Genomic DNA, 25,841 nt, shown 5'->3' with positions numbered 1-25,841 from the left:
GCATCCCCCAGTAGACCTAGGAGTTCCTGGTTTGATTCCCAGTCAGGGCACATGCCCAGGTTGCAGCTTGGCCCCCAGTAGGGGGCGTGCAGGAAGCAGCTGATCAATGATTCATCATTGATGTTTCCATCCCTCTCTTCCTTCCCTTCTCTGAAATCAATTTAAAAAACGTAAATACAGCCCTGACTGGTTTGGCTCAGTGGATAGAGCGTTGGCCTGCGGACTGAAGGGTCCTGGGTTCGATTCCGGTCAAGGGCATGTATCTTGGTTGCGGGCACATCCCCAGTAGGGGGTGTGCAGGAAGCAGCTGATCAATGCTTCTCTCTCATCAATGTTTCTAACTCTCTATCTCTCTCCCTTCCTCTCTGTAAAAAAATCAATAAAATATATTTTTTAAAAAACCGTAAATACAATAAATAATATAAGAACAAACTCTTGTGCTCGCAACTGTAAACCTTTTCCCAACTCTGTACATGCAAATTCTCTGTACTATCTGCTCAATTTATCAGTGAACCTAAAAAATAGTCTATTAAAAAGATTTGTAGGCCCTACTCAGTTTGGCTCAGTGGATAGAGTGTTGGCCTGAGGACTGAAAGGTCCTGGGTTTGATTCTGGTCAAGGGCACATGCCTGGGTTGTGGGCTCAACCCCCTATAGGGGACATGCGGAACGCAGCCAATCAATGACTCCCTCTCATCATTTATGCTTCTCTCTCTCCCTCTCCCTTCTTCTCTGAAATAAAAATATATATTTAAAAAAATTTTTTAGGTTCAAAACTTTTCTGACCTGTTCAACCTTTAGAGAAAATTATAACCTTAATAGTCATTATTCAACTGCTTAAACATGCAAATGACTGACTGGAGTGATCTTCCTTTGGTAAAATAGGCTCCATCACAACTGATGGACAATCCAAATTAATTGTGCTGTGAATGGGAAATCTTGTGTCAACATTCTGTGTCAGAGTAGTAACAGCAAGAACTAATAGCTCAGAATTAAGTTCAAACCTAGGTGAGGCACTAACACCCCTAGTTCCTTGGACAAATTACTGAATCGCTATGAATTCTTGATTTGTAAAATGCAGTTATTTTTAAAATGGAAGTTACCTAAAAGATAAAAGTGACCCTTGCCGGTTTGGCTCAGTTGGTAAGAGCTTTGGCTTTTGGACTGAAGGGTTCTGGGTTTGATTCCAATCAACGGCACATACCTGAGTTGTGGGCTTGATCCCCAGTAGGGGGTGTGCAGGAGGCAGCCGATCAATGATTCTCATCATTGATGTTCCTATCTCCCGCTCCCTTCCTCTCTGAAATCAATAAATATATATATTAAAAATAAATAAAATAGTGGTCCAGAGAGAATCAAGATGGCGGCATAAGGTACAGACCTGTGCGTGCTGCCTCCCACAACAACATTGAAACTACCAACTATAAGACAAACAGTTGTCATTCAGAACCATGGGAAGGCTGGCCCAGTGGAAGTTCTACAACTGGAAGGAAAGAAAGAAGAGCATTGAGACTGAGTAGGATATGCAGAGGCGCCAAGAACAGAGGTACGGATGAAAGGGCGAGTCGTCATGGGGCCTGACCACGCTGCTGGCGGCCTCGGGCACCGACTCCCCAGCCCGCGGCGGGAGCCTGGCGCAGGCTGCCACCCGCCCGCCACCCCCGGACCGGACCCATGCGGCAGCAGCGGTGGCGGGGCGGGGCGTGTGCCCTCACCCGAGGAGATGGAGGAGGAGGCGATCGCCGGCACCCCCGGAACGAGACGGAGGACGTGGACTTCCTGTCTGGGCTGGAACTGGTCGATCTGCTGGACCCCCGGCAACCGGACTGGCCCCTGGAGCCCGGGCTCAGCTCGCCCTGGGGGGGGCTAGGACTGCGCCCTCCATCTTGCCCTGGGTCCTCCATATTTGGGGTGGCCGCCATGTGCTCAGGAGAGTGCCTTCTTCCCGAAAGCCCAGGCCCCTGCTGGCCACGCCCAGGATTTCTTTACCCGACTCGCTCCTGGCCAATCGGCGGGGCCCACAGTCCCCTCCCCTGCCCTTACTATAAAACCCACAATCCCATCAGGCCTCGCTCTCTCGGCCACTGGGGCTTACCGTTGCATCGGTGAGTGTGGTTGGGGAGCCGAACTAGTTCGAAATGAAGGACTCTTTGCTTTTGCATCAGACTCGCTGGCTCCCAGGTGGGCTTTTTGGGAACCTTGAAATCTGGGCACAACACGGAGTCGCACGCCAGGCGGACTGCAACTGGATGTGCGGTTTTTTTCAATCGGAAGGGGTTACAAACTCTCGAATCCACTGAGCTTGTTTGGGGCGGGATCCTGAGGTCCCAGACCCCTACGGGGAGAGGCGGGACGGCCTTGCAGCGGATCGGAGAGCGAGGGTGGCTTTCTCACAAGCTGCTCTCTGGCACTCGGGGTCATGGAGACGCCATTGCTGTTTGCTCCGCCCTGGTGATTACCTGAGACCCCGCCCTACTCAATTTACATCCCCACCCAAGCTGTGCCAGTGGCACAAAAGGAACCACCTGCGCTTTTGCAGCCCAACCCAACAAACTGCAGATTTCAACTCCTCACATCATAAGGGACACACTCAAGAAACAGAGTCAGGTTCGGAGGAAGCCGGAGCGAGACCCGGCTGGGCCGGCGACATGGAACCGCTGTACCAGCAAACACACAAGCAGGTCCACCAGATCCAGTCTCACATGGGACGCCGGGAGATGGCAGACAAGCAGTCTGTGCACTTAGTAGAAAACGAAATCCAAGCAAGCATACCAGATATTCAGCCAGCAAGCACCTGGAGATTTTGTCCAGCAAGGAGCCGCCCAACAAAGGACAGAATGCCAAACTTCGTGTTGACTTGTTAAAGTATGATGTCCAGCACCTGCAGACTGCTCTCAGAAACTTCCAGCATCGGTGATAAGCAAGGGAGCAGCAGGAGAGAGCAAGAGGAGCTTCTGTCTCGCACCTTCACCCCCAACGTGGGATGCGGCCCCCCCTGCGAGGCTGTGTGAGGCTGAGACGGCCCCTGCAAGGCTGCGACGCGCCCTGCGAGGCTGTGACGGCCCCCACGAGGCTCCGACGGTCCCTGGGATGCCAGCGGAACCGCGCGAGCCGCCCAGATGGCTTCATCGACAGCCCGCGAACCAGCACGCAGCCCCACGCACAACTATCACCCGAAGGGCGAGAGGGGCAAGAGCAGCTGCAGTGTTGCTTTCTCCTCACTTTTGGTAGCGAAATCCTCATTTTAAACATAAGAGGACATTATTTTAAAAAGCCATTACGTGGCTCCATACCCTTTCTGAGTAGAGCGTGAACAAGTCGTGAGAGACCTTTCCAAACACAGGGACACGTTGTGGATGGAAATAGCTACATTTTCCATGTGTATGACCTTTGACCCCGCAACAAAAAGCATACACCTATGGATGAGGACAGTGTGGGTGGGGGGGGTAAGGGCAGAGGGTGGGGTGGGAACTGGGTTGAGGGGAGCTATGGGGGAAAAAGGGGGAACTGTAATAATCTGAACAATAAAGATTTATTTAAAAAAAAAATAGTGGTCCAAATGTCAGGAGACGAATAAAACCCCAATTTTGTCTTCCAAAAAAAGAACATATATGATCTCAACTAATTCCAAAATGTTAATGTTTCAGTGATAATTTTATTATTCAAGCTTCTAACTTCCAAATTTTCTATAATATCCATTATTTATATTCAGTAAATAAAGTTTTAAAAACCACAGCACAAAAATTGTAGAAAATAATATTTTATTGAAAGTTTCTCAATTAACAATGGAGCAAAAGTACAATTTGACTCAAATCCGCCCAACCAGCCTCAACTGCTATTGAAAGAACTCAAACACACAGGACAGGGTGGGACCCTTAGGTTTCATTTCTGCCAATGTGGCAAAAAAAAGGGGGTGGGGGGGACACACAACCAGGCTCCCCTCGATCTAGGAACTGAGGTGGCAGCCCTGGCTCCTGCTACAGACAGAACACTGGAGGCCAGGCTCCCAACATCAGCCTAGTGGGTAAAGGCCTCTCCCTTCACCCGCAGGCCTGCCTCAGAGAGGTGGCGTTTTTACATTCACGCCATGTTCTCTCCTTCCCTAGGTCTTGGGATAGGGACTCACAGTAGAAAGCACACTTTGGTCAGCCCAAGGGGTCAGGGGGTTGAGGGAAAGGCTGTCTGGGCAGGCAGAGGAGAAAGGGGGGCACATAGTCAAGGGATATGGAGTACCAGGCTAGTGCGAAGAGGCAGACTGACAGTGCTTGCAGGATGCTGGCATTCCTGGCCGAGTCCACAGGTGGGAGCTACAGGGCTTTCACAGGGCTCAGCCCTGGAGAGGTGGCTGGATTCCCTTCCCTTTCTCCGTCTATGCTGGCCACTAGGTGTTGGGCGTGCAGGAGAATCGACTGAGATTTATTTCAGCAAGTCTAGACGGAAGGGCTTTGGGCAGGAGGCTGCCCAACTTACAACTGCAAACCAAGGAAACCCGAGGAAGAGGAGCCAGTGAGCATGGAGGTTTAGGGAAAGAGAAGGGCGGAGAGGAGAAAAGAGCATGAATAGGCACTCAGAGAGCAAACTTGGGAACCAAGGCTCTGCAGACACTGGCTGCTGTGTGACCTGGATTGCCTGTGGAAGGGAAAGAAGAGCAGGGGTGACGACAGAAGATGGGGGACTCTAATAACCAAGGACATCCTTCCTTCCACTACCAGGTCTGCCAACACTGACGACCATTCTCTTACCTACCCACAAATTTTAAGATAGAATAGTGACTTTTCCCAATTTGGGGCCCGGGTAGATACAGAACCAGGGGATAAGACTGGGGAACAGAACAATTTCAACTGTAACCACAGAACTACTCTGGAAGAAACTGGTGAGATAGATGTCTCTTCCTTCCTCGTATCCACACCTTCAGTCACAGGTGCAAGAAAGGAACTTAAGCCTCTGAGGACAGGACTAAACCCTCCCCCAACCCGCGATGTTTAATAAATAGTGGTAGGAGAAGGGGATGGGAAGGAATGTGGAACTGGAAGGTGGGGGTTATAGTTCATCATTCTTCAGAGCTGGCCTCTGTCCTGTAGGCTGCTGCTTCTGTTCAGATTCTGTTGGGAGTTGGGGAGACAAAGGAACAGCAGCAGATGAAGTAGAGGTCACTGGCCCCAGTTCTGTGCAGATACTTCCCCCAGACCCTACTCGGCTTCCTGGCACCTCCCACTCCATCCTCACCTGCTCCAGAGCCTTCCAACTCCAGAGGCCCCGTGTCTGCCGGCTCAGATCCTCCTGCTAAGGGAAGGAACAGTTTAGGGTCTGCAGAAAGAAAGAAAGGGCTAAAGCGGTGGTTGGCCAACTTTTTCTGTAAAGAGCAGAGAGTACATATTTTAGGATTTGTAGGCCACACTCAGTCTCTGCATTTTTTTTTTTTAATAACCTCATGGCTGTCCAAAACCAAGCTGTGCCTGCCCGTTTGCCAACCCCTAGACTAAGCAATGTCCATATTCCCAGTTTCCCCAACTCACGAGTCTCTTTCTCAGGTTCTAAAATGGGCTTTGCATCTTCAGTCTGGCCTGAAGGAAAACCAAGAGTGAAAATGTGATTCCAGAGGGAAAGGTTTTCTTCTGCCCAGCAGCACCTGGAGCCAGGTACCCTGCCTTACCTGGTGGGTGGATGACCGTCTCCCCCTGGTCATTGGCACTGGCATTGAGTGGAGGTTCTGCCCGGGTTTCATTCTTATCCTTGGGCTTGGGCCGGGGCTTGGCAAACTTGGCCTTGTTGAGCAGATACTGCACCTCACGGTCCAGGGCCATCATCTTGGCTTCGATGTCTTTGGAGAGCAACACTGGCTTCTCTGTGGTGGGCAGCTTGGCCTGCTCGGCCAGCGTTGCATTCTTCCAGGCCTGTGGATGAGGCCAGCACAGCTCAGAGCTAACAATGGAGACAGCAGACATCTCTGTCCCAGATGACCCACAACTGCCTCAGGTTCTTCCCTTGGACCTCATCACTCTGCCACCTTTGGTCATCAACCCCACCCGGGTAAGCAAACTCCTTAGAATGGCATTCAAGGCTCTCCACAAGGGAGTCTCAACTACACATTTTTGTCTCATATCCTATTGCTTTGTAATTCCAGCTGAACCACTTGATTGTTCCCTTCTCTTTTAAAAAAGGTATTATTTTTTAGTGATTTCAGAGAAGAAGGGAGAGGGAGAGATAGGGACATCAATGATGAGCGAGAATCATTGATCAGCTGCCTCCTGCATGCCCCCTACTGGGGACCAAGCACCATAACCCAGGCATGTGCCCTTGACCAGAATGGAATCTGGGACCCTTCAGTCCACAGGCCGACTCTGCGCCAAACCAGCTAGGGCTGATTATTCCCTTCTTGTCTCTTCACTTCCGGGCTCTGGTTCAAAAAATGTCCCCACACACCCAAAAGTTTCTTCACATGACAAATCCTTCTCACCTATCCAAACCCCGGGCCACTCTTGGAGTCCACCTCATGCCCTCGCTCCTCAAGCAATCCTTCTCTAACCTCACAGGAATGGGCCCTGTTGCTCCTCCAGTTTGACCACTCCTGGCTCTAACCCTTGTTTAGGACAATCAGACATGGCCTCAAATGCAACATCTTTGCCTTCCTAACTAGCTGCTAAGCCAGGGGGCAGAGGCCTGCCGAGTCTCCATTTCTCCGCACCCCCATGCTGCCTAGGATGGCACGCTTTGCCAGGTGAGTACCCAGTTAAGTATTTACACAGGGATTACCCAGGTCTCATTGATGACTCTCTCTAAGGTTGTCATCTCCACCTCAGTGAAGATCTGGTCCATCTCTGGGATAAGCCGGGCCCCTCTGGAAGCCAGAGGAGAGACAATCAGCTCAGGAGGAAGTGGGGCCTGGGGAGTGGGCGTGGGTCATGGGAAATTGAAGGGAACAAGGTCAGTGGGCGTGGCAAGACTGAATAAGGAAGAAAGGGCCAAGGAGCTGCTCACTTGAGGAACATGCTGGAATGGTTGAGGAGATTATCAAGGGCAGACAGCCGTTCAGGCCACTTCTTACGCTCTTCCACCCGAAAAAACAACCCGTGGCACAGTTTTCTCAGCTCAGCCAGCTTCTCCTTCAACATCTGATGGAGAGGGGTTGAAAGGATAACAGGACAGCCCTGAAGCCAGCCCCACAACCTTCCGTATGGCCTCATTCCCCGGCTCTTCTGACCTCCTCCGACCCTGGAAGGAGACTCCCATCCACCCACCGTATCCTGGGAGACCCCTCACCACTGTGGTGGCCCCAAAGCCTTCATCCTCCAGCCAAGTGGAAGCGGCACTGAGTCTCCCGGAGATCTCCTCACGCTGCTGCTCGGTGGACACTTCCTGGTACTCGGACTGGTATAGCTTGTCCTGGGGAGGTGCACCCAAGGGCAAACATGCAGCCAGCAGAGGGTGAGGCTGAGTCAGACCCTCCCAGACACAGGGCCCAGGGTAATCGTGACTCCCACCCTACCAACCTGGGTCTCAAAGATGAATGCTTCCAAGCTGTTGGCAGCTTGCTCCCGCTCCTGCTTCTCTAGATCTCGGGCTGTCAGGTCTTGAAGTCTGCGGGACAAATGGAGAGATAGGCAGAGGGAGAGGCATGCACACTGGAGGCACCACTGTGCATCCTGCCCACCTCCGAAGGCACACACCTACACCCACAAACATACACTCAGTCTTGACTTACTTCTGTGCCGAGCGGGCCAGCTCGTCCTCGGACAAGTCAGGTAGGTCCAGTACAACCAGCTCCACCCCGACCTCCTCGACCATCCTCTGCTTCCGGGAAGGCTTCTGCTTCTTTTCCTCCCCTGGGGCTGGAGGGACACCCTCAGACCTTGCTTCCCCCTTGTCACTTGGCTTCTGTGGAGAAAGATGAAGATGTCAAGACAAGCTCAGACCCTTCTATCTCCACAGCCAGGGATCCAGGGGAAGAGAAACAGGCAGAGATCTGCTCCCTTCACATCTGGGTCCAGCCTGGAGCTTACCTGGGCCTCAGACTTGTCCCCATTTTCTTTGTCTGTAGCCTTTTCTCCCTCAGAGGCCACACTGCCCTTAGGCTCAGGGGGTGGGGGCAGAGAGGTGTCCTCCACTGGGGGCTCTCCTTCCTCCCGGTGCTCCGCTTGCTCTCCAGGCTCATCCTTGCTCCCCTCAGCAAGGCTTTCCTCTTCCTCCTGGAAAACAATCACAAGCCACAGAGGACAGTCAGGACCTTGGGAGAAAGACCAGCTTCCCAATGCCAGGCCTCATGGCTCTGAAGAGATCTCAGTGTGAAGACAGACAGGACAACTGCAGGGAGACAGGCACTGCACTGCTTCAACTGCAGCCACCTGGTCAGACGAGAGGGTCTGGAGATGAGGGAAGTGGGCTGAGACCTTGAGCACAGAGACAACTCCGAATGCAGAGGAGGGTATGCTTGCTTGTCATGGGCTAAGGAGAGGGAGAGCTATTACACTAGGCAGCTGGGACACCCACCCACTCCCTGTCCCACACACCAGCTCCCAGGCTCTCCTGGCTCCATTCTGGGCTTACCTGAACGGTGCTGGTACCATTCTCCTTGGAATCTGCTGTGGTGCCTCCTCCAAACAGGCTGGAAATGGTGTTGCCAAGTTCTAGGGGTAAGAAAGCCCAAGGACTCAAAGGGGACCCTAGCAGTGGCCCTGCCTCCTCACTCAAAGGCAAGGCGTGCTCAGCTCCCCAACATGCACAAAAGTATCCCCCCCACACATACACACACTCGCACACACGCATCTCACTGGTCAGAGTCGATTCTTCTTCTGGGCTGTCTTCCACCAGTGTCTCAAACACAGACTCCACCTGAAAAGAGGGTTCAAGAGGAAGAAACACATGTGCTTTTGCCACGAACCTCCTGCCCTGGTAAGTCTGTGATGCACATTTATGACTCCCAGCTGTGCTGGCTTATTCTCCCACCGACCTTCTTCTAAGGGCTCTTGGATCAAGCCCCCGGCCCCACTTGGATTATGGGTCCTCTGAACACAGGTCCCTTTTTGCCCCGAGCCTGCACTTCTCCATTGGGCAACAGAATGGCCATTGTTTCCACACTATGTATGCTCAGAAAGATCTTAGCCCTCAGAATTGTTCTTCAAAACTGGGTTCCTCGGCTATTGTACAGACCCTGACATTTACAATGCCCATAAGCATTTACAGGCTATAAGAAAGGCTACACCACATCCCTGCCTGGTTAACTTCATTTAAAGCCACTCCGAACCCTTCTCGTTTCTCATCTTCTAGAAAGGCTGGGAGGCTGGGCCTCGCCGGCACCCCTGTGCGTACCCTGTCCAGGCTGAGCACGCCGCTCTCATCCAGATTGAAGTGAGCCTTGATGCCCTTGGACTCATGGTTGGGGTACTTCCTGAAGCTTTCGCCCACACCTTTGAGCTTCACTGTGGTCAGATTCTGGGAGCCAAACACCCTGGTTGGGAGAAAAGAGCAGTTCAGGGGAACCCGCTCAGCCTGGCACAGGATGCTGAGGCCCTCCCCTAGGACACACTCAGGAGGAGGGCAGCACCCTCTAGAGAAGATGCTTACCCCAACCCCAACCCTGGGCTAGCCCTGTAGCCCCCGGTCCTTCCCCCGCCCCAGCCCCTCACCGAAGATCCTCAGGCCCCAGGAAGCCCAGGTCACCATAGTTGATGTGGAAGTTGAAATCATGGCTGTAGCGGTTAAAGGTGATAACTTTTCGTTGAGGGTAGGGCCCCATCCGGGAGAAAAGAACACGCTTATTGTGCTTCAGGCTGCGAACGCCAGCCTCCTCGTCCACCTCCCTGGTGAACTCAACCTACACGGCAAGCAGAGGAGGCACAGGGAGAAGCCAAGAAGTTCGGGGATAAGGGCGGGTGAGAAACATCGGAGGGCAGAAAAACAAAGAAACAGACTGGAGTGGGCAGAAGGGGAGTTCACACGTGGAGGGGGGAAGGAGACTTGCCGCCAAGCACACAGGCTAACTCACCAGGACAGGGTAGATCACCGCATCTCGGACTATGAACGGCTTCACCTTGAAGGCTTTGCTGAGCGCGGCTGCCTGGTACACAGCGCCCATGGCGGCTGCTTCGTCTGCATTGATGTTCTTCCCTAGCTCCTCCCTGTCAAAGGCCCGAGCGTCAGGACCGTCTATTCTGTAGCTCCCAGCCTGGCCTCCCTCCTCTCAGCCCTGCAGTCCTCGCCCCAGACTCACTTGCCCACAGCCTTCAGCAGCACCTCCTGAACTTTGGGGACCCGAGTGGCCCCACCCACCAGGATCACCTGCTCAATCTCATCCTGCAGAGGGAGAAAGAATGTGAGATGGGATAGCAAGTAACGGACTCCCTCCTCAGCACTGCCTCTGCCTCTGATGTTCCTGCTCCCTCCTCCCACCGCCTAATCACCACTATCCCACCTGCCTCCTGCCCCAGGCCCGCCGCCCACGCCCCACTCACCAAGTTCATTTTGGCACTCTGGAGGGCTTGCTGCACAGGCCCAGGCACCCGCTCAAATAAGTCTGCACACAGCTCTTCGAACTCCGCTCTAGTCACCTTTGCCTTGAAGTCCACGTCATCCATGAGGCCCTCAATCTGGAGAGGACAGGCATGTCAGAGTTCCCGCCCAGGCCCCGCTTCCTGGGCGGGCAGGCAGGAATCAGGGAATGGGACTTCCCAAGGACGGCAGGAGGCATGGGGAGAAGGGCTGGGCCACGCCAGGCACAAGTAGCCTGGTGCTAGGCAGTGGGTCTTCCACCCTCTGAGTGAAGAACATTGCCCTCAACCAGCGACATGTGGGCACCTGTGCCATGTGGTCAGCGTTGGCACTCAGGACAGTTTTGACTCGATTAGCCTCTCGCAGCAGCTTGGCCATGGCACGGGGGTTCTCCCTCACGTCCTTTGCGCTCTGGCCCTTGCGCTGCTCATTGAAGAGCCCAGCCAGGTGCTCACGCAGCCGGAGCTCCATCTCCAAGCCTCCCAGAGTGCGGTCAAACCTGCTCAGGAAAGGCAACAGGAGCAACCCCCCAAGGACCCCTTCACCTACACAGGGACCTGACTCTCCCACACGGAGACACCTCAGTGACAGTTCACCCGCCCATTCATTCAACTGCATTTACGAGGCATCAACTATGTACTTGTCTCTGGGGATGTAATTGTGAGAAGAAAGATAGGGTTCCTGCAGACAAGGAGTATACAATCTAGCAGTCAAATAAATGTGAAATTTTAACCACTCCACGTGTTTTAAAGGAGAGGCAGACAATGCTGTTAGAATCTGTAATGAGCAAGTTCAGCTATTTCGAGATGTTGGAGAAAGTTCTGTGCAGAAGTGAGCTTAAGCTGAAACCTGAAGGATGGTTCAGTTAACTAGTGAAGAGAAAAGGCATTCTAGACAGGAAACGGCCTGGGAAAGACCGTGAGAGCATGGTCAGTTCCCAGCGAGGGCAAGTATGGCGAAAGCTCCAAGAGCAAGAGGCTCGGGTTTAGAGACAAGCGCGCTGGCACAGCCTTATACGCCCAGGTAAAGGTTGAAGCCACTGAAGGGGTTTGAAGCAACGTGTTATAATCAGGTTGGCCTTTTGGAAAGAGCCCTCTAGCTACAATGTGGAGGAGGAACTGAAGGAGCCCACACTGGAAGCAGGCCTTTGGAATGCTCCAAGTTAGAGGTGACGGTAGCCTGAACTAGGATGGTAGTAGTAGAGATGGACGGAAAAGGATGGGTTCAAGAAATAAGGTAATGACAGTGGTAAGTTATTAAGTAAACTGGAATGGTAAGACAGCGAATGGACTGAATCTGACATCCTACATATGGCCTACAGCCTTGTGTCTTCTTAGAAGTCAGTAGGTTCCCTGCCTTTCAACCTTCCCAAACTGTCCTCCCTGCCTCCATCCTCCCGTGGTTTTTGGCAGAAGTACCCTACAATGATTGACAACACCGTAACCAGACAGCATTCCTGCAAGGAGCAGGAAAGTGAGGCAACTGCCCCTCCAAGCAGACCCCCCGACCTGAGGGTCTCTCAGCAAGCAGCCTTCCTCCCAGAGCCCACCTACCCGACTCCCTGGATCTGTAGCTGCGGCTGCATCCCCGCCTCCTTAGTCTTCACTGTCTGGTAGGTCACGATGGTGCACACAGTGCTGCCTGAGCCCATGTCATAAAACATGATGTTCTACAGAGACATCAAATCAATCGTCACAGGAACTTTATCCAACTCCAGGGTGCCTGCCTGCTCCCATGGGGCTGCACCAACTCTCAGCTAAAGGCCCAATGGCTCCATCCAGCTGGGGTGGCTCTGGCTGAGCGTCGACCTATGAACCAGGAGGTCACGGTTCGACTCCCAGTCAGGGCGCATGCCGGGGTCGTGGGCTCCATCCCTAGCTTAGGGTGTGCAGGAGGCAACCAATCAATGATTCTCTATCATCATTGATGTTTCTATCTCTCTCTCCTTCTTCCTTCCTTTCTGAAATTAATAAAAAAAATATATATTTTTTTTAGTGGAAAAATAAAAACCCAATGGCTCCAACAGGGGCTGAGCAGAGTAGGTCTGTGCTAACAAATGCAAGATGTGGCCTCCATCCTCAGAGCAAGTCACCTGCAGTCTGGTCAGAAGTTCCTCCCTGGCTCACCTGGGCAGTGGTGTTGATGTCTTTCCGACGGAAGACACCGTAGCTGAGGGCGGTGGCGGTGTTGTCATTGATGAGCTGCAGCACTTTGAGGCCAGCCATGCGAGCAGCTTGCAGCACAGCTCGGCGCTCGGCCTGATTGAAGAAGGCTGGCACGGTGACCACTGCATCCTTGATGGGCTGCTCTACAGAGGGCAACAGAGCAAGGTTCCCACCAGCTCCGTCCCTTAGGCGAGGGTTGTCCAGTCTTGGAACGATTGACATGTTGGACTGGACGGATAATTCTTTGTGGTGGGGGCTGTCTTGTGCATTGTAGGGTGTTTGACGGGATCCCTGGCCTCTAATCACTCACTGCCAGTGGCAGCTCCCCAGCTGGGTAACCAGAAATGTCTTCAGACAGAGCCAAATGTTCCCTGGGAGACAAAATGGCCCCCATCTGAGACCCTAGGGAACCTGGCCACCATTGGCCTCATCTTGGCTGCTTACCTGCAAAGTCTTCAGCCAGGGAACGGGAGTAATTGAGAACCATGCCCAGTACCTCCTCAGGTGAGAACTGCAGCTGCCTGGGGGGAGGGAGGGGGGAGTTAGAGGCGAGGACAGCCAGGCAGGAAGGGAAGCCGCTTCCCCAGCAGAGCACTCACGGGCTGATCTGGAAGCGCACAGTCTGCCTCTGCGGGTCAAAGCCCAGCTCATGCTCTGGGAACCGCTCTCTGTAAAGGGCCACGTGGGGGTTATCCTCCTGCTTCCCCAGCAGCTGCTGGAAGTAACGCAGCGTAGCCTTTGGATTCTTGATGGCCTGAGAGGAAGTAAAAAGGAGCAGAGCATTAGGCTCCGAGCCCGCCACCACCTCCCTCTGGCATCAGAGTTGCTAAGGGCATGGCCTTGGCCTGTCGCCTCCTCCCCTCTGCTCACCACCTCTGGGAAGGGAGTGGGCTGCCAGCTCACCATGCTTGCTGCACTGTCTCCAAAGAATCTTTCATTTTCCTTCAGGGTCACAGTCACTGGGGTTTTCCTCCGGGATTCTCTGAGGAACAGACATTGGGCCCAGGTTCCCTTAGCAGGGTGTGGCCACAGGAGCCGAAACAACACACACTCACTCACTCACACACCTAAGTCTGCTGTGGGCACTTCGAAGAACACAGCAGCTTAGAGCCCACAGTTCCCACCCCCCACCCCCCGAGGCACTGGGGCTGCCCTCACTTGTTCAGGACAATTTCCATGGGAACTCCAGGTTTGACGATAGCCACCTTCATGGACTCGCTGCCCAGGTCCACTGACATCACTGCCAGCATGTCTGAAAGGGAAATCCATTTGTCAGTTAGTCCCTCTTCCCCTCCCTTCCTGAGGCGCCTCTCATCAAAGCGCACACTTTTCCAAGGAGAAGGTGAGATAGTAAAAGACATAAAGGAAAGGCCTGGGTCCTCATCGGCCCTTCCCACCATGTCTCCTTCGCCCTTCACTCATCTATTCCTCCTTCCATCCCGCTGCCGGGTACACACCACTCAGTGCCAACAGGTCCGCCAAGAGCAGAGCCATCAAGGCCCAACCAGCTCGCCTCCTCTGCGTCCTGCCCATGGCTGCCATTCTGCCCCTGGGGAGTAGAAAAACAACCCTTGTAACTGGATGCTCTGAGCGAAGGAGACAGAACCTCACCCCCAAACTGAGACGCTTTAAGGTTCATACCTACTCCATTCGCACCCGGGCCGAGCAGCCTGCATGCCCTCCTCTCCCCCCGATGAGGACGAAGCCTCCCATCACGCCCGGAAGGGCCCAAAGCCCCAGGTGAACCAGCAAGGACAGGACACGGGGCCCAGACACTTCTACTGCACAGGCAGCAGCGGCCGCCCCGCTGCACGGGTCCTGCCGTCTGACACCGGGGCTGTGGCCAGAGGTCCCCGCCCCCGGCTCCACCACCTCCCCGCACCGGCGCCTTCCCACACGGGAGCTCCCCGCCGGACGGAAGGCCAGGCCGGGCCTGGAGGGAACGGAGAGGCGGTGACGTTGAGGGAGGCCGGGATGCTCGAGGGCCTGCCTACTCCTCGGCATCCCTTCGGGTCGCGCCCCGGCCCGCCGCCGCCATGGACGCTGTGCGGGGACGTCAGGTGCCTCGCTCAGCGAGTCCGGCGAGCCCGGAGTCCACCTAAGCCTCACCCGGCCAAGGTGGCGGCTCCCCGCGCCGGGAACCGGTCCCTGCCCACCCCTAGGGCATGGGGGCGCCCCAGGACCAAGCCGTGGGGGCCAAGCGCCCCAGTGTCCGTGCGGCCCTCGCTCCCACTCCCGACCCACTCGCAGAGCCGGCGCGCTGCCTCCCACCCCACCCCACCCCACCGCCACCTCTACCTCGGCCTCCGCTCCAGCGGGCCCAGCTCCGGGACAAACGCGGCGCGGGCAAACCACGAGGCCGGCAGCGCGCCCCAGCCCGCGCCCTTCACGACTCCCCTCGCTTTGCAAACTGTTACGGTAGCCACCGACCTCTCCGCGGCGTCTCGCGCACCAGCTGCCCGGACGCGGCGCACGCTCATTGGAGCCGCCGCCGCGCCGCCCTGCGCCGCGCGCCGGGCCCCGCCCCCACCGCCCGCCGCGCGCTCCCATTGGTCCACGTCTAGGCCCGCCCCTCCTCTCCATTGGGCCACGTCCTTTGCCCGCCCCTCCGCCGTCGCCCCTCCTGGTCCGCCGCGGCGGCCCAGGGCAGAGCCACGTGCTGGCCGACGTCACGGGCCAGGCGCCCGCCCGGGTGCTCGCGGGACCTCTCCAGCCGCGCGTGGGTGCCTGGCTGCCGAGTGGGGAGTGACGGGGCCTGGCGAGTGGGCGCTCTTCTTCCGGTCACCGGGGCGTCCCTGGCGCCGAGTGGGACTGGCCGGCCTCTGTTCTTAGCCTCGCCGAAGGGGCGCTCGCCGCCGGTTGGTATGGAGCTGCCCTGGGTTTGGGGTAGAAATCAGAGCGGCTGCGCTTGGGTTCAGCCCCTCGTCAGCCCCCTTTGTGTCACCGAGGGGGGAGCAGAAACACCCAAAGATATGTGCGCGGCGGGTCGGAGATCGCACCCGCATTAGCGGCAGAATTTGGCCTAAGCCCCATGTTGTAAGAGAAAGAATATCCCAACACCACATACCTCTTCTTTGTGAGGCTCTATTGGCGGAGCGTGTGTGCACCCCTCCTGTTTCTGTTCCCTTGAATCTTGTTCATTAAAGCAGGTCCGGCCGAAACCGGTTTGGCTCAGTGGATAGAGCGTCGGCCTGCGGACGGAAAGGTCCCAGGTTCGATTCCGGTCAAGGGCATGTACCTGGGTTGCGGGCACATCCCCAGTGGGAGATGTGCAGGAGGCAGCTGATCGATGTTTCTCCCTCATGGATGTTTCTAACTCTCTATCTCTCTCCCTTCCTCTCTGTAAAAAATCAATAAAATATATTAAAAAAAAAAAAAAAAAAAAAGCAGGTCCGGCCGGTGCTGGGCGGTCCTCGCGCCCTGCTCTGCCCGTACAGCGCCCGCCCGCAATGTGCGCAGGCCTTGAGAGCGCACATTCTTCACTGTTTCCAGTTTTACTTGAGATGAGCGTGCTTTTCTTTTTTAAATATATTTTATTGATTTTTTACTGAGAGGAAGGGAGAGAGATAGAGAGCTAGAAACATCGATGAGAGAGAATCATCCATCAGCTGCCTCCTGCACACCTCCTACTGGGGGTGTGCCCGCAACCGAGGTACATGCCCTTGACCGGAATCGAACCTGGGACCCTTCAGTCCGCAGGCCGACGCTCTATCCACTGAGCCAAACCGGTTAGGGCGAGCGTGCTTTTCTTAAATGTTTTCGTCTTTCCCAGCTTTGACGCCTGGCCTTCCTTCACAGAAGCCCTCCTGAGAACCTGGCTGCCGGCCAGGACTCGTTTAAGGAACTTTTATGTGTTCCTTTCCCTACATTTTTCATGAGGGAGACAGAGTAGTCGGGTGTCAAGGCTTAGAAGATAATTCTACTGGCAGTGCCAGGGAGAGGTCTAGTTTTCTTCCCTTCAAGAATAGTGCAGTCTTAGGTAAAAGAGAAATTGGGCCCCAGCCGGTGTGCTCAGTGGATAGAGCCTTGGCCCACGGATTGAAGGGTTGCAGTTGGATTCTGGTCAAGGGCATGTACCTCGGTTGCAGGCTTGCGGCAACCAGTCAATGTTTCTCTCCCTCTCGTCTCTCCCTTCCACTCTCTCTAGAAATCAATGGAAAAATAAGTTATTTTATTAAAAAAAAGAGAAATTGGTAGAAATAAGGAGAAATTCACTTAAATTTTTTAATAATTTTTTATTGATTTCAGAGAAGAAGGGAGAGAGAAACATAAATGATGAAAGAATCATTGATTTGCTGCCTCCTGCACGCCCCCTACCGGGGATCGAGCCCACAACCTGGGCATCAAGCTCACAACCCGAGCATGTGCCCTTGACTAGAATCGAACCCGGGACCCTTCATTCTGCAGGCTGATGCTCTACCCATTGAGCCAAATCGGCTAGGGCTTGCTTAAATTTTTAACACAACTTAGTTACACAAATACAATCTTGAAAAGGACTCAGATATTCCAGCTAAAGCTAAATCCCTTAGACGCCATCGGCACCCTCTCTCCGGAGACGGATGCCGGTGATCAGTGCAGTGTGCAGCCTCCAAGCCCTTTTCCTCTACTTTTACACACAGACCATGCCTCTTGAAACTTGTAGGCACTGTTCTTTTATAAATGGTAAAATTTTACGCAATAAATTGTTTGGAACGTGCCCTTTGGGGGGTAACTAATAATTATGTAGCATTTTCCATATCCGTATCATTGCTGTTGCTCAGTGGTTAGAACATTCGATAGTGGGTGTTGTTTAGCTATAATGATGGACATATAAGTTGCTATTTCAGTCCACAGAGAAAGACTTTATTTCTCAATAACTGACTCTACTCTTGACCATCTGTCCTGTATGGTAGGTTTTTTCCCATCTGTTTCGAACAGTACACATTTTAACATCTCTTGGGCCTCTGTCATATGTAAGCACTGCGTTCTGTACTGGGATTGCAAAGATGGGATGACCCTGTCCTTTCCTTTAGAGAAATCAGACTGTCGGGAAACAAATTCTGTATTTTAATGGTTTCATGTAGTTAAAAACCCATTGAATGGCCCTAGCCTGTTTGCTCAGTGGTTAGAGTGCCGGTCCTTTGACCAAAGGGTCCATGTTTGATTCCCGGTCAAGGACACATACCTCGGTTGCAGGCTCAATCCCCAGGTGCATGCGGGAGGCAACCAATCCGTGTGTCTGTCTCACATATGTTTCTCTCTCTGTGTCTCTCCCCCTTCCACTCTCTCTAAAAATCAATGGAGAAATATCCTCAGGTGAGGATTAACAACAAAACGATTGAATGGCTGCAAATTGGGAGACTAGGAAAGGTAGCTTCCCCTGCCCCTAAGTGAGCTCTCAGCCCAGAACGCCCTTGGTGGGAGCACAGCTTTACTGAGCAAGGGCTTTGACCTGTGTGTGTCTGTCCCCTGGGAGGTGCAGCAGGTGCAAGTGCTCTGGGGAGCCACCTGTTTTGTTCTCTGACTAGAGAGGAGAATAGCGTTTGTAAAAAAAATAGGGAAATGTTTCATGTAAAACACCTGATTTAGGTTGACCAAAGCAGCTGAATCCACTGGTTCTTGTCCAGAATAACTTGTTAATAACATTTGAGGCCTACATCCCTTCCCCATAATGTTCAGAAATCTAAGGGAAGTTGCTGTCCTGCAGGACCTGTGCCAAACTGACAAGAGTAAAATGAACTCAGTTAGCAAGGGCATATGCATACATTATTAACCATGCCCGTCACGTAATGGGCTGAGGGTCATATTGTTCAGGGCAAACATCCTCCTGGTCCAGATTTTAAAAAATTAGCTGTCACCCAGCACCTTCATGCTTAGGTTTATATCTAACAAATGTAGACATGTGTTCACCAAGAGACAAACAGTTTTATTTATAACGGCTGGAAATTGAATACTAATGCCCACCAACAGTTAGATGGATAAAAAAGTTTTGGTAGATTCACACCATGGAATTGTACATAGCAATGAAAATGAATGATCTGCTATGACACATGACAACATAAGTGAATGCACAAACATAATATTGAATGAAAGCCAGGAGCCAGCAAGTACATATTTTATGTTTCACTTATCTAAAGTTTAAAAACAGGCAAAATGAAGCTGTAGCAATAGAAACTGGGATAGTATTTACTTTGTGGGGAGGGAGTGTTTAGAAGTGATTGGACAGTTAGGTTGTTCCTTTTTGCTATTATAAAATTATAATAGACATCTTTATGACACATTTTTATGCAAATGAATCCATTATCATCTACTTAAGATAAATCCCCAGAAGTGAAAATGCATGCTTAAATTCATCTTTTTAAGCATTTTATACACACTGCCAAGTTGCTCTCCAGAAAGGCTTGCCAATATGCAGTGAATGACAACCCCTGTATCTTTAACACTGGAAAGTCTTGGTATTATGAATTTGATAGGATATGGGGTGGGAAGTGAGGAGTCAAGGATTGGGAACATTTTTTGGCCTGCATTGAATGTCTCCAGAACAGAGAAAGCAAGACGTTGAGGATTCTTGAATTCTGTGACTTCATGATACCATAGAAAATTATTCAGACTTGAATGGTCTAAAAAAATAATTCAGTTGAGCACCCAGAATACAGGGCTTTGGAGTTTGACAGGCCTGGATTTGCCTGAGAACTCCACCACTGCCTGCCGATGTGACTCTAGGCAAGTTGTTTAGCTTCCCTCAGCCTCGGTTTCCACTTCTTAATAGAGGCATGATGGTACTTGCTTCACAGGGTTGGTGAGAAAATTAAAGAAGGGGAGATATGTCGACAGTTTCGCTCAAATAAACTCACAGAAATTCCCCCAAAAAATTAAAGAAGGGGGTATTGTGCTTAACACAGTGCTTGAGACATCCTAAGCACCAAATACACATTAGTTAACATTGTTTTTCTTACTAGTCTAGAGAGATAAAACTAAAAGTTGATATTGCAGTGTTAAAGTCTTGGTTAAATGCTTTGCCAAGTTCATGGGGAATTTTATTTACTTTTTGTAGGCTGGATTTTTCACAATCAAAAACCAACAAGTTGCCTTTTTGTTCTTTTTTTATTTTAATATGTTTTTATTGATTCCAGAGAGAGGAAAAGAGAGAGATAGGAACATCAATGATGAGAGAGAATCATTGATTGGCTGCCTGTAACCCGGGCATGTGCCCTGACCTGGAATTGAACTTGGACCTCCTTTTAAAAAATGTATTTAAAGTACTGGAAGTACTAGCCATTGCGATCAGACAAGAAGAAGAAATAAAAGGCATCCAAATTGGAAAAGAAGAAGTAAAAATGTCCTTATTTGTAGATGACATGATACTGTACATAGAAAATCCTAAAGACTCCATCAAAAAATTATTAGACTTAATAAATGAATTCGGCAATGTAGCAGGATACAAAATTAATGCCAAGAAATCTAAGGCATTTCTTTTTTCTTTTTTTTTTTAAATATATTTCATTGATTTTTCACAGAGAGGAAGGGAGAGAGACTGAGAGAGTCAGAAACATCGATGAGAGAGAAACACCGATCAGCTGCCTCCTGCACATCCCCCACCGGGGATGTGCCTGCAACCCAGGCACATGCCCCTGACCAGAATTGAACCCAGGACCTCCCAGTCCTCAGGCCGACGCTCTATCCACCGAGCCAAACCGGTTTCGGCCTAAGGCATTTCTTTACACCAATAGTGAACTTACAGAAAGGGAGACTAAAAAAGCAATCCCATTTACCATCGCACCAAAAAAATTAAGATACCTAGGAATAAACTTAACTAAGGAGGTAAAAGACTTATATGCGAAAAACTACAGAACACTGAAAAAAGAGATAGAGGAAGACATAAACAGATGGAAGAACATACCATGTTCATGGATTGGTAGAATCAACATCATCAAAATGTCCATACTACCCAAAGCAATCTATAGATTCAATGCAATCCCCATTGAATTACCAACGGCATATTTCACAGATCTAGAACGAATGTTCCAAAAATTCATCTGGAATAAAAAGACCTCGAATAGCTGCAGTAATCCTGAGAAGGAGAACAAAGTAGGTGGGATCTCAATACCAGATATCAAACTGTATTACAAAGCCACTGTTCTTAAAACAGCTTGGTACTGGCACAAGAACAGACATATAGATCAATGGAATAGAATAGAGAACCCAGAAATTGACCCAAAGCACTATGCCCAATTAATATTTGACAAAGGAGGCAAGAGCTTACAATGGAGTCAAGGCAGTCTCTTCAATAAATGGTGTTGGGAAAATTGGACAGATACATGCAAAAAGATGAAACTAGACCACCAACTCACACCATACACAAAAATAAACTCAAAATGGATAAAAGACTTAAAGGTAAGATGGGAAACCATAAAAATACTAGAGGAATCCACAGGCAGCAAAATTGCAAACATATGCCAAAGGAATGTCTTCTCTGATAATGCTCCTAGGGCAATGGAAACTAAAGAGAAAATAAACAAATGGGACTACATCAAAATAAAAAGCTTTTGCACAGCAGAAGAAACCATCAACAAAACAACAAGAAGACCCACTGCATGGGAGAACATATTTGCCAATGATATCACAGATCAGGGTTTAATCTCCAACATTTACAGGGAGCTCATGAAACTTAATAATAGGAAGATAAACAATCCAATCAAAAAATGGGCAATGGACCTAGATCAGCCGTGGGCAAACTACGGCCCGAGGGCCGGATCCGGCCCGTTTGAAATGAATAAAACTAAAAAAAAAAAAAAAACCGTACCCTTTTATGTAATGATGTTTACTTTGAATTTATATTAGTTCACACAAACACTCCATCCATGCTTTTGTTCCGGCCCTCCGGTCCAGTTTAAGAACCCATTGTGGCCCTCGAGTCAAAAAGTTTGCCCACCCCTGACCCAGATAGACACTTTCCGAAAGAGGACATACAGAAGGCCAAAAGACATATGAAAACATGCCCAAAGCCACTAATTATACGAGAGATGCAAATCAAAACGACAATGCGGTATCATCTCACACCTGTCAAAATGGCTATCATCAACAAATCAACAAACAACAAGTGTTGGAGAGGATGTGGAGAAAAAGGAACCCTTCTGCACTGCTGGTGGGAATGCAGACCGGTGCAGCCACTGTGGAGAACATTATGGAGCTTCCTCAAAGAACTAAAAATGGAACTCCCATTTGACCCAGTGGTCCCACTTCTAGGAATATATCCCAAGAAGCCAGAAACACCAATCAGAAAGGATATATGCACCCCTATGTTCATAGCAGCACAATTCACCATAGCTAAGATTTGGAAACAGCCTAAGTGCCCATCAACAGATGAGTGGATTAAAAAACTGTGGTACATCTACACAATGGAATACTACGCTGGGGTAAAAAAGAAGGAACTCTTGCCTTTTGCAACAGCATGGATGGAACAGGAGAGCATTATGCTAAGTGAAATAAGCCAGTCAGAGAAAGATAAATACCACATGATCTCACTCATTTGTGGAATATAGAGAACCACATAGACTGATGAACAGTGACAGATCCAAAGACAGAGAAACAGCAATCAGACTATTAATCCCCAGAGGGAAAGTAGGGGAGGGTGGGAGTAAGGGGAAGAGATCAACCAATGGTCATGGACAACAGGGGTTTGAGAGCATGACGGGGGGGGGGGGGGGGATGGAGGTTAATGGGGGGGATGAGGACACATTTGTAATACCTTAACTAATAAAGAATTTAAAGATAAAAAATATATATTTAAGAAAATAAAAAATTAATTTAAAAATTTTATTTTTTTATTTCAGAGAGGAAGGGAGAGGGAAAGAGAGAGAGAAATATCAATGATGAGTTAGAATCATTGCCTCCTGCACACCACCCCTCAACCCCACTGAGGGTCGAGCCCGAAACCCAGGCCTGTGCCCTGGCCAGAAATGGAACCCTGACCTCCTGGTTCATAGGTCGACACTCAACCACCGAGCCACACCAGCCAGATGCTAGTCAATTCTTTTTTTTTTTTTTTTTTAATATATTTTATTGATTTTTTACAGAGTGGAAGGGAGAGAGAGATAGAGAGTTAGAAACATCGATGGGAGAGAAACATCGATCAGCCGCCTCCTGCACATCTCCTACTGGGGATGTGCCCGCAACCCAGGTACATGCCCCCGACCGGAATCGAACCCGGGACCCTTCAGTCCGCAGGCCGACACTCTACCCACTGAGCCAAACCGGTTTCGGCGTTAGTCAATTCTTGATTCTGAGTTGTGATCTCTAATTTCAAGCTAAAAATTTGAATTGCTTCTGTATCTTTAGTCCCTTCAGAACTTGAGTTCTCTGTATATAAAACTTTAATTTGTACACATAACCATTTACTGTGCAGTCTGCCTGCTTATCTTCCTCACTCTCCTGGCGTTCCTGCATTCAGACAAGTGGAGCTGAAAGACAAACCCTGGTGTGTGTCCTGACAAGTGGAGCTGAGGTTCACACCCCAGCAAGCAACCTAATGAAGGTAGGGAACTGAAAAACTTGTTTTATTCCCAAAGAACTTTGATGTGTTTGCCCAGAGTCACTTTAGCCTCTCTGATACTCCATTTCTCATCAAAGATAATGATCTTCTGCAGGTGATTGCTGTGAAGAGACCATGAAAAGTGAAAGCACTTTGTTAGATACAATTCACTACACAAAATTAAGGGCTGGTTACTGTCAGTCCATTTTATGTCCCCTGTGATGGTGGTTGAGCTCCCTAAAGGGCAAGAACCATGTCTTATTGCCCAGTGGGTATGGCTCAGTGGTTGAACATCAACCTATGAACCAGAAGTTCACAGTTCAGTTCCTGGTAGGCCACGTGCCCAGGTTGCAGGTTGGATCCGCAGTGTGGGACTTGCAGGAGGCAGCCAATCAGTGATTCTCTCTCATCATTGATGTTTCTATCTCTCCCTCTCCCTTCCTCTCTGAAATCAATAAAAATATATTTAAAAAATAAAGAAAAGTGTTTTGGGGGAGTGCAAAAACAAACTTCACAAATACCACATGGCCACTTTTTTTGACATACATACTTTCAAAATGACTATGTCACTTCTGTACAGAGCCCTTTGTGATACACAAACAATACACCTTCAGTTTTACACGTGACCTATTGGTTTTGACGGATTTGGGGATTGTGGGTGGCCATGGAATATCTTAGACAGCAAGTTGTTAGATCACCAGCTCTCAGAGCTGCCACTTGCAGGTTTTTTGCTGTGTTCTGTTTATGTCCCATGCCCTGCCACTATGAAAAGGGGAAGAAAGCCCAGGTTCTTGGGAATTCCCACCCTGTTGGGATTTCCCAGCTTCTTTAAGAAACATATTTTAGCCCTGGCCTATAGCTCAGTTGGTTAGAGCATCCTCCTGATAAACCAAGGTTTCGGGTTCGATCCCCAATTAGAGCACATACAGAATCAACCAATGATGCATAAATAAGTGGAACAACAGGTGAACGTCCCCTCCCTCCAAAAAAAGAGAAATAAACACATGTTTTAAATGTGTATTATAAGCTATATACTCTAACAGAGGGACACAAAAATGAATATAAGAAACTGGCTATGGTGCACAGTCTGTATCTGGTGACAGATACAAACTTTTAATATTGCCCTTCTACAGTTGAAAAACCAGTTTCAGACATAGTAGTTCATTTATGTCTCAAAAGATCTATCTGTTTGTTCTTATGCCAGTACCAGGCTGTTTTAATGGCCTTGTAGTATAGTTTGAGATCAAGCATTATGATCCCTCCAACTTTGTTCTTTTTTTCTCAAGATTGCTGAGGCTATTAAGGGTTTTTTAGTTCCATATACATTTTTGGAATACTTGTTCTACTGTGAAATATGCCGTCGGTATTTAATAGGAAGTGCGTTGAGTTTATGGGTGGCTCTGGGTGGTATGGACATCTTAATGATGTTAGCTTTTCCAATCACAAACACAGTGCGTGCTCCACTTATTTGCATCTTCCTCTCTTTTTTCCTCAGTGTCCTATAGCTTTCCAAGTGCAGGTCTGTTACCTCCGTGGTTAAACTTATTCCTAGGTGCTTTATTTATTTTTTATTTTTTAAATATATTTATTGATTTCAGAGGAAGAGAGAAGGAGATAGAAACATCAATGATGAGAGAGAATCATTGATCGGCTGCTTCCTGCACACCCCCCACTGGGACCAAGCCCGAAACCCAGGCATGTGCCCCTGGTCCCTATCGAACCTGGGACCCTTCAGTCCGCAGGCTGACGCTCTATCCTCTGAGCCAAGCCGGCTAGGGCTAGGCACTTTATTTTTTATGTTGCAATAGTAAATGAAGTTGTTTTCTTAATTTCTCTTTCTGATAGTTCATTATTGTATAAAAATACCACCTTTTTTTTTTTTTTTTCTCACCCGAGGACATGTTTTCACTGGTTTTTAGAGAGAAGAAACATGGGGATGAGTGCCTATTTGTACCAGCCTGATGGGTGTGATTGGTCGCTTCCTGTATGCGCCCGCCACCGGGATCGAACTCCGAACCTAGGCATGTGCCCCCACTGGAAATCAAACAGGCAACCTTTGGGTGCACAGGACACTCCAATCGGGGCCAGGGCGCCACCGACTTCTGAGTATTTATTTTGTGTAGATATTCCTCATCTTGATCCCTCAATGCCTGGGCTTTTAAAATATTTTTTAAAATTAATTTCAGAGAGGAAGGGAGAGAGAGAGAGACAAACATCAACACATCAATGATGAGAGGATCAGCCATTGTCTGCCTCCCGCCTCCGACTGGGGATCGAACCCACAGCTGGGGGATGCGCCCCAACAGGGTATGGAACCTCGGCCCCCTGGCTCAGAGGCCGGCACCCAACCACCGAGCCTCGCCAGCCGGCAAGGGTCAGCTCTTAAGAGCATTTCAGCCAGCGCAGTCTCAGGCCGCAAATGGTAAAGTGCGGGTTTCAAGGGGTGGGCGGGGTGGCCGCCCTCCTCCCGCGGCCCCGCCCTCCCCCGCGGCCCCGCCCTCCCCCGCGGCCCCGCCCTCCCCCGCGGCCCCGCCCTCCCCCGCGGCCCCGCCCTCCCCCGCGGCCCCGCCCTCCCCCGCGGCCCCGCCCTCCCCCGCGGCCCCGCCCTCCCCCGCGGCCCCGCCCTCCCCCGCGGCCCCGCCCTCCTCCGCGGCCCCGCCCACTCTCCAGCAGCCGGAAAGC

General features: G+C 50.6%; 1 protein-coding gene and 1 long non-coding RNA gene across 5 annotated transcripts; one reads left to right on the top strand and one right to left on the bottom strand.

Annotated features, from left to right (window-relative positions):
* Positions 1–3,743: 3,743 nt before the first annotated feature.
* HYOU1 (hypoxia up-regulated 1) lies at positions 3,744–15,159 on the bottom strand. 4 transcript variants are annotated; one of them, XM_036324063.1, is made up of 26 exons: positions 15,080–15,159; positions 14,107–14,198; positions 13,808–13,901; positions 13,553–13,631; positions 13,249–13,403; positions 13,094–13,170; positions 12,611–12,792; positions 12,038–12,153; positions 10,791–10,983; positions 10,448–10,582; positions 10,207–10,289; positions 9,982–10,114; positions 9,623–9,810; positions 9,306–9,444; positions 8,768–8,828; positions 8,544–8,623; positions 8,000–8,185; positions 7,702–7,874; positions 7,490–7,577; positions 7,260–7,382; positions 6,978–7,111; positions 6,753–6,837; positions 5,653–5,893; positions 5,516–5,563; positions 5,226–5,282; positions 3,744–5,101 (listed from the first exon to the last, which is right to left on the bottom strand). In XM_036324063.1, the coding sequence occupies exons 1-26, from the start codon at positions 15,127–15,129 to the stop codon at positions 5,040–5,042; spliced, it is 3,054 nt and encodes a 1,017-aa protein (XP_036179956.1). In that variant the 5' UTR covers positions 15,130–15,159; the 3' UTR covers positions 3,744–5,039. The 4 variants fall into 4 exon arrangements, with proteins under 4 accessions (XP_036179956.1, XP_036179957.1, XP_036179959.1 ...); XM_036324064.1 differs by having other exon boundaries at positions 5,226–5,279; XM_036324066.1 differs by having other exon boundaries at positions 14,948–15,081.
* A 145-nt stretch (positions 15,160–15,304) lies between these two features.
* Positions 15,305–25,586, top strand: LOC118662596. The gene is made up of 3 exons (XR_004969797.1): positions 15,305–15,511; positions 23,034–23,162; positions 25,079–25,586. It is a non-coding gene; the product is annotated as an uncharacterized LOC118662596 (long non-coding RNA).
* Positions 25,587–25,841: the final 255 nt, after the last annotated feature.

This window comes from Myotis myotis, unplaced genomic scaffold (genome assembly GCF_014108235.1).
Source record: "Myotis myotis isolate mMyoMyo1 unplaced genomic scaffold, mMyoMyo1.p scaffold_m19_p_10, whole genome shotgun sequence".
NCBI lineage: Eukaryota > Metazoa > Chordata > Mammalia > Chiroptera > Vespertilionidae > Myotis > Myotis myotis.
The sequence above is the reverse complement of the archived record's forward strand: the minus strand, read 5'-3'. Positions and strand labels throughout refer to the sequence as shown.